This window comes from Ovis canadensis, chromosome 4 (genome assembly GCF_042477335.2).
Source record: "Ovis canadensis isolate MfBH-ARS-UI-01 breed Bighorn chromosome 4, ARS-UI_OviCan_v2, whole genome shotgun sequence".
Taxonomy (NCBI): domain Eukaryota; kingdom Metazoa; phylum Chordata; class Mammalia; order Artiodactyla; family Bovidae; genus Ovis; species Ovis canadensis.
In genome coordinates this window covers 95,876,954-95,894,565 of record NC_091248.1, presented here as the reverse complement: position 1 = coordinate 95,894,565, position 17,612 = coordinate 95,876,954, and the positions used below count along the sequence as shown (strand labels likewise).

Below are 17,612 nucleotides of genomic sequence, written 5' to 3'. Positions count from 1 at the left end.
GGTCTCCCACATAGCAAGTAGATTCTTTACCAGCTGAGCCACAAGGGAAGCCCTAACAACCTAACAACCTCACCCTCATAGGACATCCCTCTGTTTTTTTCTTCCCATTTCTCATTTCAAAAACAGAGGCATTTCCAGATAACAGCTAAATTTTACTTTTAAAATCTCTATGGATTATATATTTAACCAATCAGGATTAAAGGCATAAAACAAAATTCACTGTAATTATTAAGTGGGAGGGTTTAACACAAACATTCAAGTTTTTATAAAACCATCAGGGGACTTCCCTACTGGTTCAGAAGACTGTACTTCCATTGCAGGGGGCACAGGCTTAAGCCCTGGGAAGTTCTGCATGCCCTGCAATGTGGCCAAAACAAAAATAAAACCCAGAAAAAAAAAACAAAAACACTGGACAACCTGAAGGAGCAGGCTCTAAGTTGGGCCTCCTGGAACGCTCTCTGAAAACAGTAAGCAGCCCACTAGGAAGGATACTACATCTAAGGGCCAGGCTAGAACTCACAAGATACCACCATCAGCAGCAGCAACTAGACAACAGGAAGACAAGGGAAGCTGCACCTAGGAACCAGGGAGATTAGAACAAGGAGCTGCAGGTCCTTAGGGACCTGGCAAATGAAAACTGGAATCTCAGGAAAACTGCAGCCTTCCTTAACCACTGGTGACAACCAGCGCCAACTGAAGATGGCCTCTGATTCACGTCTGTATCCTAGATCTTAAGCAAGTGCCTCTAACTCGCAACCGTTAATTTATATTCAGAACTCTGTGGGTGCAGGGGAGTCAGGGCATTGAAAAAATTTTTTTCTAACCTTTCCAAATGGAAGGTGATATGTAAAGTTGAGGATTGTTTACTATTTTAAAATGACTTGTATTGAAGAATTTTTATAAATGCACACTTAAAAGTGAACAGCAAGGATTACAGTGACAGTTCAATTTGTGGCACTGGCATACATTGGTACAGATGCTTAGCACAGGTTACACACATAAGGAGCTAGAGGAGAAGAATTACATTTCCCTCTACACAGAGACAAATATCTGCCTTCTGCCTGTGATGCAGGAGACCAGGGCTTGATTCCTGGGTTGGGAAGTTCCTCTGGAGAAGGGAATGGCAATCCACTCCAGTATTCTTGCCTGGAGAATTCCATGGACAGGGAAGCCTGGCAGGCTACAGTCCACGGGGTCACAAAGAGGTGGACGTGACTGAGCGACTAACACACGTTACACAGCAACAAACGGTGAGATGAATGATCTCAGCTTCTTACGCCCGGAACCGCGCATTTCCATCCAGCTCTGCTATCAGGGCCATCTCTAGCCCCGACTATTTCAGGACTTTACTAAACAGTTGTTGGGAATCATTTCAGTCTGTCAGTCTTCCAGTCTGTTTTCCACACAGAAGCCGGAGTAAAACATCTTTAAAAATCAACAGATTTTATTGAGTTTGTGTTTACAGAAAAATGAGCAGGAAATACAGAGTTCCCCCATACCCTCTCATCCCCCTCCCACTTCCAGTTTCCTCTATTATTGAAACCTGGCATTAGTGGTACATTTATTACAGTTGAACCATTACTGACACATTATTAACTAAAATCAGAGTAGATTCTTTGTGTTATCCATTCTATGGGTCTGGGCATATGTATAACAACATGTATCCACTATTACAGTAACAGGATAGTTTCAAGGGCCTAAAAATCCCATGCTCTACGTGTTCATTCCTCCTTCCACTTAATCCTCCTCTCCCAACTCCTGGCAATCTGATCTTTTACTGTCTCCCTAGTTTTGCCTTTTCCAGACTGTCACATGTTGGCATTATATAGTATGTAGCCTTTTCAGACGGAGAAGGCAATGGCACCCCACTCCAGTACGCTTGCCTGGAAAATCCCATGGATGGAGGAGCCTGGTGGGCTGCAGTCCATGGGGTCGCTAAGAGTCGGACATGACTGAGCGACTTGACTTTCACTTTTCACTTTGATGCATTGGAGAAGGAAATGGCAACCAGTACTCTTGCCTGGAGAATCCCAGGGACGGGGGAGCCTGGTGGGCTGCCGTCTATGGGGTCGCACAGAATCGGACACGACTGAAGTGACTTAGCGGCGGCAGCAGCAGCAGCAGCGGCAGCCTTTTCAGATTGGCTTCTTTCACTTAAGTGTTACACTTTCAAGAGCCTTCCGTGACTTTTTGTGACTTGATAAGTTTCATTTTATTGCCAAATAACAACCCATTGTGTGGATGTACCAGTTTGTTTATCCATTTACCTATTGAAGGACTTTCTGAATAAAGCTGTTGTAAACATTGGTGTGCTAGTTTTTGTGTGGATGTTTTCGACTCATCGAATTGCTGGACTGTTTGCTACGGGTATGTCTAGTTTTCCAAGAAATTGCCAACTGTCTTCCAAATTGGCTCTACCATGCTGCATTCCTACCGGCAGTGACAGTTCACGTTGCTCCACATCCAGCCAGCATTTGGTGTTTCGGATTTTTCCATTGGATTTAATCATTTTAACAATGGTATTTCATTGTGTGCAAATATTTTCTCTCTACTTGTGGCTTATCTTTTCATTCAACATCTTTTGGATGGCAAAAATTTTCAGTTTTAATGAAGTCCAACTTATTTTTTCTTTTATGGATCATGCGTTTAGCTATGTATCTAAAAAAGTCATGGCTAAACTGAAGATCACCTAAATTTTCTATGCATCTTCTTTATAGGTTTGTGTTTTACATTTAGTTTATTATTCATGTTTAGTTTGTGAAAGGTTTAAGTAAGGTCTATGTCCAGATTCACTTTTTTAAAATGTGGATTCCGTTGTTCCATTCCAACACCATTTGTTGAAGACTATCCTCTCTCCATTGAATTGCCTTGATCCTTTGTCAAAGATCAATTGACTGTATTTGTGGGGTCTATTTCTGGTCTCTGTTTTCTGTTCCACTGACTAGCTGCTTATTCTTTCACCATTACCACGTGATCTTGGTTACTGAAGCTTTATCGTAAGTCGAGGGCTGGCTGTGTCAGTCATGCCACTATGTTCTTCTCAATGCCATATCAGCTATTTTGGGTCTTCTGCCTTTACAATTAAACTTTAGAATAAATTTGTCAATATCCATAAAATAACTTTCTGCAGTTTTAATTGAAATTGTGTTGAATCTACAAAGCAAGTAGGGAGGAAATGATAATGTTGACAATATTGAGTCTTCTGTCCTTGTACATGGAATATTTCCATTTATTTTTTAAAAAACTGCTTTCATCAGTTTATTAGTTGTCCTTGTATAGATGTTGTGGATGTTTTAAGATTTATACCGAAGGTTTTTTTTTTTTTATTGTTTGTTGTTGTTTGCTATTGGGTTTTAAGTTTCAAATTTAAATTGTTCATCACTGGCATATAAGAAAGCAATTGACTTTGTATATTAACTTTGTATACTGAAACTGCTATAACTGTAACTGCTTAATCCTGCTTCCAGGTTTCTTGTTTTGTTTTTGGTGCTTTTCTATGTAGATACTCATGTCATCTGAAAATATTTCTTCCTTCTCAATCTATAATCATTATCCCTCCCCCGCTTTATATATGTGAAAGAAGCCCTAAGATGTGAAAAGCAGTGCTAAGAGGGGACATCCTTGCCTTGTTCCTGATCTGGTGGAAATGCATTTAGTTTCTCACCATTTAGTATGATATTAGCTGTAGGTTTTCGTAGATGTTCTTTATCAAGTTAAAGAAGGTCTGTTCCTAGTTTGCTGAGAGTTTTAACCATGAATGGGTGCTGGATTTTGTCCAATTCTTTTCCTACATCTATTGATAATATAATTTTTTTTCTTTTTTAGTCTGTTGATATGATGGACTACCTTAATTGATTTTTGAATATTGACCTAGCCTTGCACACCTGAAGTCCCCCTTGTTCATGGTATATAATTCTTTTAATACATTGTTGGATTTAAGTATAAAAACGAGGTCATGGCTAACAGGTTATTATACAAAGTTCATGAGCAAATCCAATCTACTATCACAATGCTAAGTAAATAAACATAAGTTTTATGCACAAATTAGTTTTCTTTTCTATACTCTAATGTTGATAGTTAACAATACTTGGAGAACAATATTAAATGCAAATCTAAGAATGTTATAGGAATAGTCTTTGTCCTTCTGAGTACACTTAAAGGATATTTAACCTAGATTTTTTGGTAACTGCTATGTATTCTCTGACCTTAAAAAAAAACAATTCTATAAACATATTTGCATTTCTCAAGTACTTCTGACAGTCTTACAAAGAGCTTTCTCATTACATTATCTTCTGACTTAGACAAGTTTCAGTTGCATTAATTGGGGTTTGTAATTTTCATAATCACAAAAAATTGACCTATTACTACTTATTATCTGTCCTTTCCCCCACTGATTTGTAGTGCTATCTTAACCAAGTATCAAGTTTTTATATGTGTGTGAATTTGTTTCTGAGTTCTCTATTTTTGTTTCTTTAGTCTCTTTACTCTCAGAGTACACCAGTCATTAGTTTTACAAGTTTCTTTATCTGGTAGAGCAAGCCTGCTCACATTTTTCTTCTTCAACATTTTTATGACTAACCTCGACACTTTCCTCTTCCATTTAAACACTGGAATCATTTTGCAGGGTCCACCAGAATTATTTTGAGATTCGACTGGAGGTGAATTTATAGATTAATTTAGGGAGAATGACACATGTACAATACTATATCTTTCCATGCATGAGTATGTACCTCTCCATTTAGTCATGCTTTTAAAGGAATTCTTCCAAAATGTTTTGTAATCTTCTGTGGTCTCCTCAAACTCTCTTCCTACCTAGATTTACAGCAGCTTGCTGTATGGAATGTGGGGCATATTATTGCATTTTCTGACTGATTTGTAGGGATGCTGTAATTGTATATTGTTCTTGGGTCCAGAAAAATGGTTCCAAAAAATTTGCCTCCCTTGGAGTATGGCAACCCAGTCCAGTATTCTTGCCTGAAGAATCCCATGGACAGAACAGTCCATGGGGTCCCAAGAGTTGGACAAGACTTACTGACTAAACCATGGAGCTGTACACAGACAGTAACATTATCTAAAAATAAGATCAGTTTCATCTCTTTTGTTCTTTCATACTTGATAAAAAATTTGTTTGGGGGGGCTGTGCTGGATCTTCATTGCTGCGCTCAGGCTTTCTCTAGTTGTGGTGGGTCATTTCAATGACTTCTCTTGTTGCAGAGCAGGGCTTTAGTAGTTGCAGTTCATGGACTCTAAAGTGTGGTCTCAGTAGTTGTGGGTGTACCGGCTTAGTTGCCCCAAGGCATGTGGAAACTTCCTGGACCAAGGAACGTCCCCTGCACTGTCAGGCAAATTCTTAACCACTCGACTACCAGGGAAGGCCTAAACAATGCCTTTTCTTCATCCACTGAGTTACTAGTATAGATTTTTTTCCTTTAAGCAATTAATAGGTACATTATAGAAATAAATTTTTAGATGTTGAGCCATCACTGCAATCCTGAGATACACCCTATTAGTTGTTTTTTGGTTTGTGAGCAACTATTGAATTGTCTTGTTTAGGATTTTTAGCAACAATGTCCATTAAGTGAAATGATCTATAATTCCCATTTATATTGTCCTTGGCCTGGTTTGAGATCAGTTAATACCATATGTGTGTTGGATACTTTTTTTTAACTGAAGTTTTTATAGTATAGGAGTTAAGTATTCCATGAAGGGTCAATAGGTCCAATATCATTTGTGGGGAGAACACTCATGATATCAGCTCAGTATCTCTAATGGTTATTGGTTTATTCTGAGCTTCTATTCCTTTTTAAGTCAATATTAATGATGTATTTTTGTAAACTATACATATCACCTATGCCTTCAAATACTTTGGTGTGAAGTTAGTCATCTTCGTTTGGGTGACTTTTAATGCCTTTATTGGTTCTAGTATGATTTCTTCAGTTAATCATCAGTATACCAGAAAAAATTAGTCATCATTTGTTATCTGGGTCCAATGATCCTTTTCATTTTTAAAAACATTTTTAAGTTATTTGGCAAAAATGTAGAGAATAAGGAGTTAGTAACAATGTTATTAGACATCTTAATAAGAATGTAAACATAGGAAACCCAAAATTTTATTATTTTTGTGGTTTTGAAAGTATTTAATTTTCAAGATGGGTAGCATCACATGAACATAAATACGTGTTCATCCACTGTCATGAACCTTGACTCCAGAGTTTAAATACATCCCTAATGTATTCCACACTAGTGTTTATTAATACTTCTTATTCTTTTCACATTTGCATCTTCATAATGCAATACATTTAAGAACTTTGATGTCATATTTTTGTAAAGAAAAGGATAGTCTTTTTTTGCCTCATAATTGCAAAACACTTTCACTTTCAGATTTTTAAACAGCAATTAGAATTGTAACTCCAACTGATTTTTCACTTTTACATCATTTATTGCCTTTCAATAAATTATGAATATACATCTGCCTTATTTGTCTCCCTACAATTTTGAGTAATAAACATAAAAAATGTTCTTGTCACAAAGTACAGTGATGACGACGTCTTTCCTTCTGGATAACTGAGTAAATGAGAGTATCTTATTTTTTTTGTCCTTAGAAATATTGTTCATTCATTGATTCTTGAGCTTGAGAAAAACTTTCTAGGATATTGTCATATGAAAATGTATAGTCTGAGTTTGCTTGTAAGAGTCCAGAGTGCTGATTAATTTAATAATTATGATAACCCTATTTTTTTCCTTGTCATTATGGATGAAAAATGAAAAATGCTAAGTTCCTGCTGCTGTGGCTAAGTCGCTTCAGTTGTGTCTGACTCTTTATGACCCCATGGACTGTCACTGGGATTTTCCAGGCAAGATTACTGGAGTGGGTTGCCATTTCCTTCTCCAGAGGATCTTCCCAACCCAGGGATCAAACCTGCATCTCTTGTGTCTCCTGCACTGGCAGGCAGGTTCGTTACCATTAGCACTACCTGGGAAGCCCTTAATTTTCTTTTCCTTACCATTATGGATGAAAAATGAAAAACACCAAGTTCCTAATTGTGCCCAAGTAAAAGCTTAACAAATGCTTACAGAGATTGTGTCTCTAGACCTCTTTTACCCTCTTGACAGGTGATACAGGACTTAGTAAGGCAATGTGAAGAAATCAGAAGCATGGTGCAGCTGATGATTCATTTCACTATTCTAGGTGATTCCATCACTACTGTTTTCCTACTGCAGTCCTTTTTCAAGCATAATTCCTGATGTTACAGCAAAGCTTAATATTTTTCCTTTTTTCCATCAATACTATTTTTTTTTTTTTTTTGGTGCACAATGCAGCTTAAAGGTTCTCAGTTCCCCAACCAGGAATAGAGCCCAGGCCATGGCAGTGAAAGCCTAGAATTCTAACCAACAGGCCACCAGGGAAATTCCTTTTCATCAATTTCTATCGACTTCAGTTAATCCAATGAACAGGTTAGCTTTTGTTGACATTCTCCATAATTTTGTCTTCTGTTTTACTAATTTTTTGAGGGAGGATATTTTTGTTTCTAAATTTACTGAACACTTTTGGTCAGGAAATATGATCTATCAAATCCTTGAAATGTGCAAAGACTCTGTGATTTAGAACATTTATAAAAAATTTGTTAAATACTTGAAAAAATATGTATATATTACATATAATTTCTATCTTATATACCAGTTCTTTTTCTCCCTGCAAATTCTATATCTGCTTGTTATATCCATGTCTGGTGCGTGCTTAGTCGCTTCAGTTGTGTCTGACTGTCTGCAACCCTGTGGACCATGTAGAAGTGTGCTAAAATCCCCCCCTGTGATTTGAATCTTTTTATAGCTTTTTTAGATGTATCTTTCCTTAACCAACAAACAGATTCCATTATCTCTAATCTTATCTGAAAATATGCCTTTGAAAAGATTTTACTTTTTTAAGATTCAGTGTTATTACTGGAATATCTCGATTTACTTTTCTCATTTACTTCTTTTCCTCCTTTCCTGACATCTCTTGTATTTATGGTTTACCATATTCCTCTTTCTCCCTCTTCTGATGGTTTGAGAGCTTTAAATTTTTTAGTCATATATTTTCTAAAGTAATTTTGAGAAGTGATGTACCCTTTTATACTTTAACATAAAAACAACCTTTTTAAGTTTCAAAAACTGCAAAGAAAGTCATTTAAGTAACATTGACCTTTTAAGCTAACTGTCATAGTAATTTGCTACCTAAAAACACTCCTTAACATAATAGGAAATTTTACACTACCTTATTCCCAATTCATGTTTCTATTTTATTTCCCCACATAACTTTTATCTCATTGTAATGAAAGTGTAATGTTTAGAAGTCCTTTACTGATATCCTGTCATACATCTCTTTCTCAAAAATGTGTGAAAAATATATTGAAATTTAAAAAATCTATTTCAAATGGCTATAAACCTTCAAGTTTGAAGACTGTTATCTAGATTATTATTACTATTCAAACAGTAAATAAAGACACCATAAATATTACTAATTGTTAGAATGAGACAATTATATTACTATTTTTAAACTATAGATAAAAATGCTGAAAGTGAAAAGGGACAGAATTTTGTTATAGTAATGTCACTTTTTAAGTTATATGCCAGAAATAATAAATTGATCATCAAATTATTTTTAATGATCTTTAATTGATAATCTGATTAAGCTTTTTTCAATTTTGTTTAAAACAAAGAATTGAAGAACCACCTTCACTGCAGTCTTTTGCTGGTCAGGCCATTTTCTTTCTCAATTCCCTGGAAACTTAACTAAAACTTAAGACATCAAGATGTCTTATTCACTGAGCATCATCTTGCTTATGGAGCTTAAAATTAAGACAATCCTGAGTATAAATATCCCCATAAAACTGGAAATTGCACATATTTATTGAGGATAAATCTACATAGGTTAGAAGCATGATTTTACATTTGAAAAGTATGCCTTTTATAGAATTAGAACAGAATATAAATATCTGAGAATTAATCCTAATTAAGTAAAGCTGGATTCCTAATGTTACATGAACTTTCCTAGACTGTTTTGTAAAACATTTACACCTATACCTACACATGAATAGATGTTCTGCTTTTTAAAGTATTGTTTAAGGTGTTTTATCAAACTAAGATGTACATTTTAACATCTCTGAAATTGAGATGCAACCTATAATTAACAGCATATTATAGCTCAGTTGGCAGTATTTTTACTAAGTGGTACATAAAGGATTATATATAATCATTAATAACAGTTTCTTAGATGAATATTAGAATAAAAATTAAGAGCAAATCAGCAAAGATGTTGGGTCACTAATAAGTTCAGGGCTTATACAACACATATTTATGACTACAATGTTTTATTTATAGTAAAATCCACAATATGTTTCAGTTAATTTAAATGTAAACACAAAGTAGAAATGAAAAAAAAAAAGAAAGAAATGTCTCAAAGACAGTAAGTTGGTGAATTGGGCCAGGTAAGAAATATGGATTTACAGAATCTAATGAACTGGCAAAGGATAATTTTTTCTAAAGAATCTGAAAAATGCTCTAGAAAATATAAAAACCACAAACTTACCTCTGAAACAAGATGTTTTAACTTGAAGATCTAAGGTTAATATATCAGAAATAAACATGGAAATTTTAACTTCTCCTTGAAATCATGCAAATTATATTATTAAGACAGGTTTGAGACATATTCATCAGGCTCTTTATCATTATTGAAAGTGGGGAAAAGACAGTTTGCCTGACAGCAGATTCACCAAAACCCATCATGCTTTTATACCAATATTGAATAGATGAGACAGATAGATAAGGCAAGCAACTTTATCATTTGTTTCCTAAAAATACGGTGCCTTTCTCTTCATGTTATGTTCATGCTCTCTGTTTTACTTTCACATGATTCACACATAGGAAAAATCATTTTTTGAATAGTCAGTAGACAAAAAAGGAAAGGCAAGGTCATTAAACAAAAACTGTCATCGCTCTATTTTTGTATCCCCACATCGGCCAATATAACTGATTTCTAAGACCACACTTCACCCATAATGAAAATAAATTAACTTTCACTACACTTCCTTGGGCAGTCAGAACAGTCTGCTCAAGTTGAAAGGCCAGGGACACATCTTTACATCTTGATGAGGTACAGGAAAGGTTCTGGGAGTCTGAGGGACCTGAAATATTGCTGGTATCAGTTTTGAAAAACAAAACCTGCCATAGGTATCTTTTGTCAAGTGAGAGAAGCGTAATTATGAAAAGGCAGAAGAGAAAATAGAGAACTAGCATCATCTACCGATGACAGAAATGTTCTTTAAGCACATCATTTTAACAAAGAGTACATTTGGGATTTGAGGATCTGGATCTGAATCCCTTAAAGCTTTCTTTGTCTTTAATACCCAGCTATAGATTATACTTCTGTTCTTCAATTATATGAATATTTAAGAAGCATACTTAACTATAAATTTCCCAAAAGAGGTTATTTAACATTTCTATGGAGGTAAAAAATCTGCATTTTGGAACAATTAAAAGTAATTTTTCATTTAAAAGAATGATCAATTTCTTCACTCAGCTAAACAAAATAGGATAGTAACATAAATCAATTATCAATGTTTAAAGACCTTTGATAACCATGTACACTAATAACCAGAGCAAAAAAGCAATGTACATTTACTGAGGACAAAAATGTTTCTTTTAAAATCAGAAAGGTCAGATATCTGGAAGCAGATGTTGGTAACTTGGCAAAAAAGAAACCCTACATTTAGTTGTTTAAGATTACACTTATAAGCTAGTAAAGATGTACATAAGCCATTAGAAAATTATAATTTAAATGTCTTACAAATATGCTAATATATATTAGCATAAAACATGACTTTATTTTTGTCAATAATCCAGTGATCTCTAAGCAATGGCCTAATAATTATTTCTAAATGCCACTTCTTAGAGATTTTCTTACCTACAAAGTTCAATGAAAGTATTCTACTTGCTCTAATTTTCATCACACATCATGACCTCAAATCATCTACAAAGACGTTAAGCAAAGTAGGACATTCTCTTTAGAATATTGGGGGGAAAATTACTATCTTCTTTGTATACAGCAGATAAAGGCAGAGCAATATAGTAGTTATAATCAGAATGTCAGCATCCATTTGCCAAATATTTATTAAGCACCTACTATTTTCCAGGCATCATTCTCAGAGCTGAGGATATAGGGGTGAAATGAGAAAGTAACAGCGGCCATTTAGAGTGCTTACTATGTGCCAGGCTTTGGCCTAAGTTTTCACACATATAAACCCATTTAATCCTCAAACACAACACCTCTATGACATGGGTACTGTTAATCTTTTCATTTTACACATAAGAAAATTGAGGCACAGAGAAGTTAAATAACTCACCTAACTAGTCTGCCTCTGAATTTCTCTATTCCACATCTTTCAGTATAGTATTAGAATATAGTAACAGTAGTAGTCCTGAGTCTCATGAAGCTTTTATTAATCTAAATCCTTCCCTTATTTTCTGTTTTGCCTCTGTGAAAGACCTAACATACAAATAGAACTGGTTACGACTCAAATAACTGGTGTGACCATTTCATTTTTAGAAGTTTCTTTCTGGGAATGTTTAAACAAAATTTTAATGAGCTATACTTTCATCTTATTTTGACCCCCAAATACCTAAAAAGCTGGAAAGTTCTAAGAGTTTTGTTTAAACAGTTGGGGAAAATGAAAATCCCTTTATATTTTTCTCATTACCATAGGCATAGTGAAAGTGAAAGTGAAGTCGCTGAGTCCTGTCCAACTCTCTGCGACCCCATGGACTGCAGCCTACCAGGCTCCTCCCTCCATGGGATTCTCCAGGCAAGAGTACTGGAGTGGGTTGCCATTTCCTTCTCCAACCATAGGCATAGAGCATTCTGTCCTTTGGAAAACCTTTCTTTAGTCCCGGTAGGCCTAGTGGGTGTAAAATCATGGGACTCTGCCTCATTCTAGGGATGGGTCCATGTTCAAATTTATTATGCTACACCACCTTGATCATAGTTATTGGATCAAGACTACAAAAAAAGACCAAGCATGACCAATCTGTCTTCACTGGGATTGACAAGAGTTGGGAAATATTCTCTTCACAATGGAAGTGATTTGAGACTGCTGATAGCCATCTTCCTAGACTCAAGAGAAAATGATTCCACAATACTGGGAGATATGGAGTAGAGAAATTCAGACACAGAATTCTTTAATCTAGCTATGCAAGAAATAGGTCCATCCTTGCTTTTTTAAGTTAAAGGAGTATAAAGGCTAAAAATAGTTTTAAATTTAAGCTTAAGTGGGTTTCTCTTTTTCTACCAAGTTTCAATGCATTTTTACAAAAGCATTACATAAAATATGGACACAGAACAATGGTTATAATATGAATAGAAATTTTTTTTTATTCTTTTCCTTTACTCCCTTTCCCTATGAACAAATATATAGACCCGTCTACAGCACAAAGTATGGTCTATTTTCAAAAGCAGTATCCAAAATATATACTTATGAATTCTAACTATGTGATTACAAATCATTATTTTAATAATTCTTTTTTAGCATATGACAAAAGCACAATATAGCTAGAAAGACAAACTGCTTTATTTTAAAACATTGGAAAAAAACATTAAAAGGCAAATGTCCATTATATAACCAAGAATGTTAAGCATTTGGAAAATGTCAATCTTCTAAATTGTGGTAGGCACTTCCAGAGAGCTAAATATTGCAAATTATCCTACCATATGTCTTCTGTAATACCAAAAATACTTGATATGATGAAACACACAACTAATTACCCAATCAAAGTCACCATGTTAGGTTTCAATTTAATTACAAGTAAAAGTTTTGTCCAAGATGTTCCTGACACATGAAGCGTCCAGTTGAATTTCAGAAATGTTAACAAAAGTATCTTCCTTTTTTGCCTGTGAATGTTTGCGTATTGCTGTATTGTTGGCTTATATCCACTACAGATACTGGTTCTAGGCCAGCCCAAGGGTCTTCAAGCATTGAAGGCTTGAAATAACTCTCCAACTCATTAGACATTCTCTTTTCTCTACCACGCCCTGATCCAAATGGTGTAGATGTCCTTGGAGAACCCTTTAGGAAAAAAATCATTTGTTAAAGACATTTAGCAGAGGTAAGAGTGGAACTTTTTCTTTAGCGGCTAGTGGGGGTCACACTGCTAGTTAAAAGTTATGTCTGGAACCCAGTTATGTTCAGTTTCAAAGTCCATGCTTCTTTTAATCTAGTGTTTTTAAAAAGTAAACCAATTTGATATACTTATTAATAATTTTATGCCCACTGTCAGTTCAAATCCTTTTGGATTTCTAATGTGATAACTTTGCCAAATGAAAAATTGATGATGAAATAACTGTAGTTTTCTCTCAGTTGTTTCCCTAGTTTTTCTGGAGACAAATTAAAACTTTTTTTACCCTACAGCTTCAAAATTTCTAACCTTTCCCATCTCATTAGCTCCACACTCAAAGAGGTGTTTTGGTTTAGCATAAAGTTGGAAAACTACTAAGCACATTTAAGTTGTAAACCACAGAATCCTAGAAACACTACAGAGACTTGGAGTAGAAGCCAGTGTATTCGGAAAACCAAGGTCAAAAAAAAAAAAAGTGGAAGAAGAAAAGAAAAAGTGCCAACAGTAGGGAGATGGCACTAGCCTGTAGCTCTAGAGAGACGAGCTCTACGCTAGGGATTCATTCGCTATTTTTCCCCCTCGGAGAGCGAGGACTCGGCATAGTTTACTGCAACCAACGGGCCATGCCCCTGACAAAGGAGAGGGAATTAGGGAAACCTGCTGTGCACAAGCGGCACTGTACTGGTGAAGAGCAGGAGGGCTCCAGAAACAAGTCGGGCTCTGCCACTTTGTAGAACATTCCAAAGAAAGCTACACTTCTCTGAGCCTCAGTTTATTCATCGGCAACACAGGGCTAACGACAGTATCCCACCTCATAGAGGAGTCAAAATAATCCACGTAAAGGGAGTACCACGCCTGCCATACAGTAAGAGCTCGGCAAACGCTGGCTATTATTACCTGGGGGTGGGTCTGCTGCTGCCCTGGGGAGTAGCCGAATTGCTGCTGGGACCCCGCGGGGGACTTGGAGTAGTTGCCAGGGTAGCCGCCAGGGGACGGAGACCCGAACCGGCCCCCAGGGAAGCTGCCGCCGTGTCGCGGAGAGAGGCCGCTCCCGTAGGGCCTAGATCGGGGCCCGTACGGCGGCGTGTGGTGTGGACTCCCGTACCCGTCCCGCGGGGATGGCGGCCGCGGTCCGCCTCCGCTCGGGGTACCCCGGAAGCTGCTCCCGTTACCCCAACCTCCTACACCCGGGCCGGGGTAAGGAGGAGTCGGGGGTCGAAAATTCTGTCGCTGCATCTCAGCGGACGACGACAAGGATCTCACTGGCGCGTTCTCCTGCCGGAACTGTCGCGAGCAACCTTTCACTTATACTTGGCGGTCCATCACCAAAACACTCCTCCGTCCTCCAGCATAATATAGCACATTGGTTCCGGCCTCACAAAGGTTCCGCTACGGCGGTGGGATAAGTAGGTTATCGAATTGGGTACAGATTGAGTTAAATGAAGGAAGGAGCGGGGAAAATGGATAAAGGAAAGGCCAAACACCGGGGAAGCCCCAGCAATGGCCTTTGAAGTCTCGCGGGCTTTGGTTGGGACTGACCCACCGACTAGACGCCTGCCCAGAGCTGGGGGGGTGGTTCGGAGAGCTCGGCCGGGCTGAGCCCGGCCCCTCCCACCTGGTGCCGGGAGAGGGCTGAGTTGTCCGCGGGCGCCCCCAGTGGTCGCGCGAGCGCTGAGTTCTCCACTCCGGGAGCCAGGATTTGTGAGCGGCGCGCAATGCTGGCATCGCTGGCGAGGGTCGCGGCTCTGCGGAGAACCTGCCTTTTCTCCCGCCGGGGCGGCGGGACGGGGCTATGGACCGGCCGCCCGCAGTCAGGTACCCTCCGAAACTCGGTCCAGGCGGCGAAAGAGACCCCAGTCCCAGCCTTCCCACTCAGGCGGCAATCTGAGCAGAGAGCGCTGCGCTTTCCTGTAGTATCCGCTGACCCCGTCGCCTGCCCTCTGACCTTTCGCGTCTCCCCAGCGCCCTGGCTCCACGATCGCCGGGTGGTCACCCTGCCCGACGTTCTGGTCCCGCTCCGGCCCCCGCGCGGTCCTACGGGCGGACTCGCCTTTCTCCCTTACTCATCCCTCCTCGTCTCCCATGTTTAAATAACTTGGAAAACGTACCCCCCACCCCACCCCCGCAACCAGCTGCATTTCAGAAAGGATTTCAGACTGCGTCTTTAGATAACTCGGGGGTGAGGCTGTGTTCGAAGATGCCGGACTTTATTCCCTTCCTTGTTCTTGTTAAATGCAGTCGAGTAAGGGAGGTGGTTAGGAAGCAGAGATGCTGATTTTCAAAACGAACATTTGTCCAGAGCTCTTAAAATAATGACCATTACACAGACCTTTGGTTATAAAGAAAAATGTGATCATTCAAGAAATGACCCCTAAGGTATAAACACACCTTTGAACCGAAGACCTGGCTCAGAATTTTATTTAGAAGATGAAATTTGGATTTAGTTCAGTGTTCTGAAACTGTCTTGACTCTCCTTCGAGTTTGGGGATGAAAGCCTACGGTGAGCCTTGAAATCAGCTTGTAGGAAAAAGAATCTTAGAGAATTTTAGGACTCATTTAATCATAGCCTAATGGATAGCGTGGGCCTGTGCCTTTCAGCCTATGAACATTCTTGCAGCTTCCACTCCTTACTGTCCGTTTGACGTATTCTGTGGCATGTGGCAAGCTGAAGAATGTTGTTTTCTTAGCTTCTATCCTTGATGATTGGAGAAACACAGTTTTTTTTTGCCATTGTTTGAGAGAATTTGGTTCTTCATTTCTCGTTTAGACACAAGTTGTAGAATCAATCAAGGCAGGGTAATCGCGTTGAGGCTTTGTGATGCAATTAAGGTCTGAGGATCCTGCCAGATTACCTTCTTTAAACATACTTCTATCCTAGTGACTTCCCTGGTGGCTCAGACGGTAAATCATCCGCCTACAATGCGGGAGACCCATCCCCGGGTCATCTGGAGAAGGCAATGGCATCCCACTCCAGTACTCTTGCCTGGAAAATCCCATGGACAGAGGAGCCTGGTAGGCTACAGTCCATGGGGTTGCAAAGAGTCGGACACGACTGAGCAACTGCACTTTCTTTCTTTTGCTGTCCTGTCCAGAAATTCACCTTCCTGGACATTGTCTTTGGCGCTTAGTTTAATGTCTGGTAATTGGGGTCTCAGATATTTATTGAATGAATGAGTGGGTCACATCATAACCCACATGAGTGGGTTAGTGAGTCTCACTTGTAACACCACCTTAAATGTCATCAACCAGTCTACCTCTTGGTGGCAGGGCGCAGAGAAATGAGGGTGGCAGGGGCCAAAATTACCTTTGTTAATATTTAAATAATTAGCAAATGATTTGTTGAATTGAGTGACGTACTGTAAGTTGTCTTTTTACTTAGCTTGTACTTCTGGAATGTTCTTCCCTGTAGCGATATCTTGCTGTCTTCCACACATATGAACTTGTATTAGAAACAAGAAATAAAGTGTGAAATTTTTGACCAGTAGATTATGTATGACATTGTGCTCTTCATTATGTTTTCAGGTATTAATATATAGGAGGAGTGAGGGAGAGCACATTCTTAAATTGTATGAAAACTGCAGATTCCACTTGAATCACTTCTGAGTATAGGCAATTTGCCTTTTTACAGATGAGAAAGATTGTCCAAGAGAAATTAAGTGACTGAAACGGGAATCTAACTTCTTGTTCGTGGAGTCGAAGAATGGAATCCACGGACATGCAGACACTCATGGTAGCAAGCAAATAGGATTTATCAGAAAGGAGGAAAGTACAAAGCTCTCAGCATAGACACTGGGGGTGGGGGGTATTAAAGAGTCCCTAAAAAGGTGGGGATTACATGGTCTTATATCTTTACCAGTATTAATCTGTACATTTTTGGTTGGCTCCTGTCCTTAAAGTACATCATTTTTGATCAATCAATTTAAAGGTCAAAGTGTTTAACATCTTTATGGCTTCATAATATGTATTTCATAGCATATTTTTTTTAGATATTTAGAGATTACTAGATATAACTTTAATTGTGAACATTTGTAAATGTAGCTAGAGTCTTCACAGGTGTTAACTTGGGGTTTGCAATCTGACTGCTTGAGCTGATGGGTCTGAGGTCCCAAGACGCATATTTCAATTTGTTTATATGGTGGTGATTTCTGGGGAAGAGAAGTGTAGGAAGTTTAAAGTTGCATTACCTGGAAATAGAAAAGTGAAGTGGGATGATGTATGTGAGAGTGTGGTGGCTGCCCCATGAATGAAGTTGGAATCCTGAGAGGAGAAAAGGGCACTTTAACATTTGTGTGAGTAACACAAGTGTTGTTCTGGCAAAAAGAGAAGTGTAGAACTGTTTAGGGAGGACCACCTTTAGAAAACAGGATCCCAAATTGGATAGTGCATTCATTGAAGACACTGTTAATGGCTAGGTGATGTCTTCAAGTGACATTGTACTCAGAGGACATCAACAAGCAAAGTGTTAA

At 38.3% G+C, this 17,612-nt stretch overlaps 2 protein-coding genes across 18 annotated transcripts in view; one reads left to right on the top strand and one right to left on the bottom strand.

Annotated features, from left to right (window-relative positions):
• MPLKIP (M-phase specific PLK1 interacting protein) overlaps positions 1 to 15,250 on the bottom strand; it is a 133,198-nt gene extending 117,948 nt beyond the window's left edge. For 4 of the 8 annotated variants that reach the window (XR_011446596.1, XR_011446595.1, XR_011446593.1 and 1 more), the window contains exon 1: positions 14,044 to 14,465. Coding sequence is in view for 4 of the 8 variants with exons in the window: in XM_070292384.1 (XP_070148485.1) it covers positions 14,044 to 14,382 (339 nt within the window). In the remaining 4 variants the exon portion in view is untranslated. Of the gene's footprint in view, positions 1 to 12,383; positions 13,098 to 14,043 lie in introns of those variants that run through there. The other 4 variants (XR_011446594.1, XM_070292385.1, XM_069588248.1 and 1 more) reach the window with 3 other exon arrangements.
• SUGCT (succinyl-CoA:glutarate-CoA transferase) overlaps positions 14,556 to 17,612 on the top strand; it is a 768,395-nt gene continuing 765,338 nt past the window's right edge. For all 10 annotated transcript variants that reach the window (XM_069588244.1, XM_069588239.1, XM_069588238.1 and 7 more), the window contains exon 1: positions 14,556 to 14,961. In XM_069588244.1, the coding sequence (XP_069444345.1) occupies positions 14,862 to 14,961 (100 nt within the window). In that variant the 5' untranslated portion in view covers positions 14,556 to 14,861. The remainder of the gene's footprint in view (positions 14,962 to 17,612) is intronic.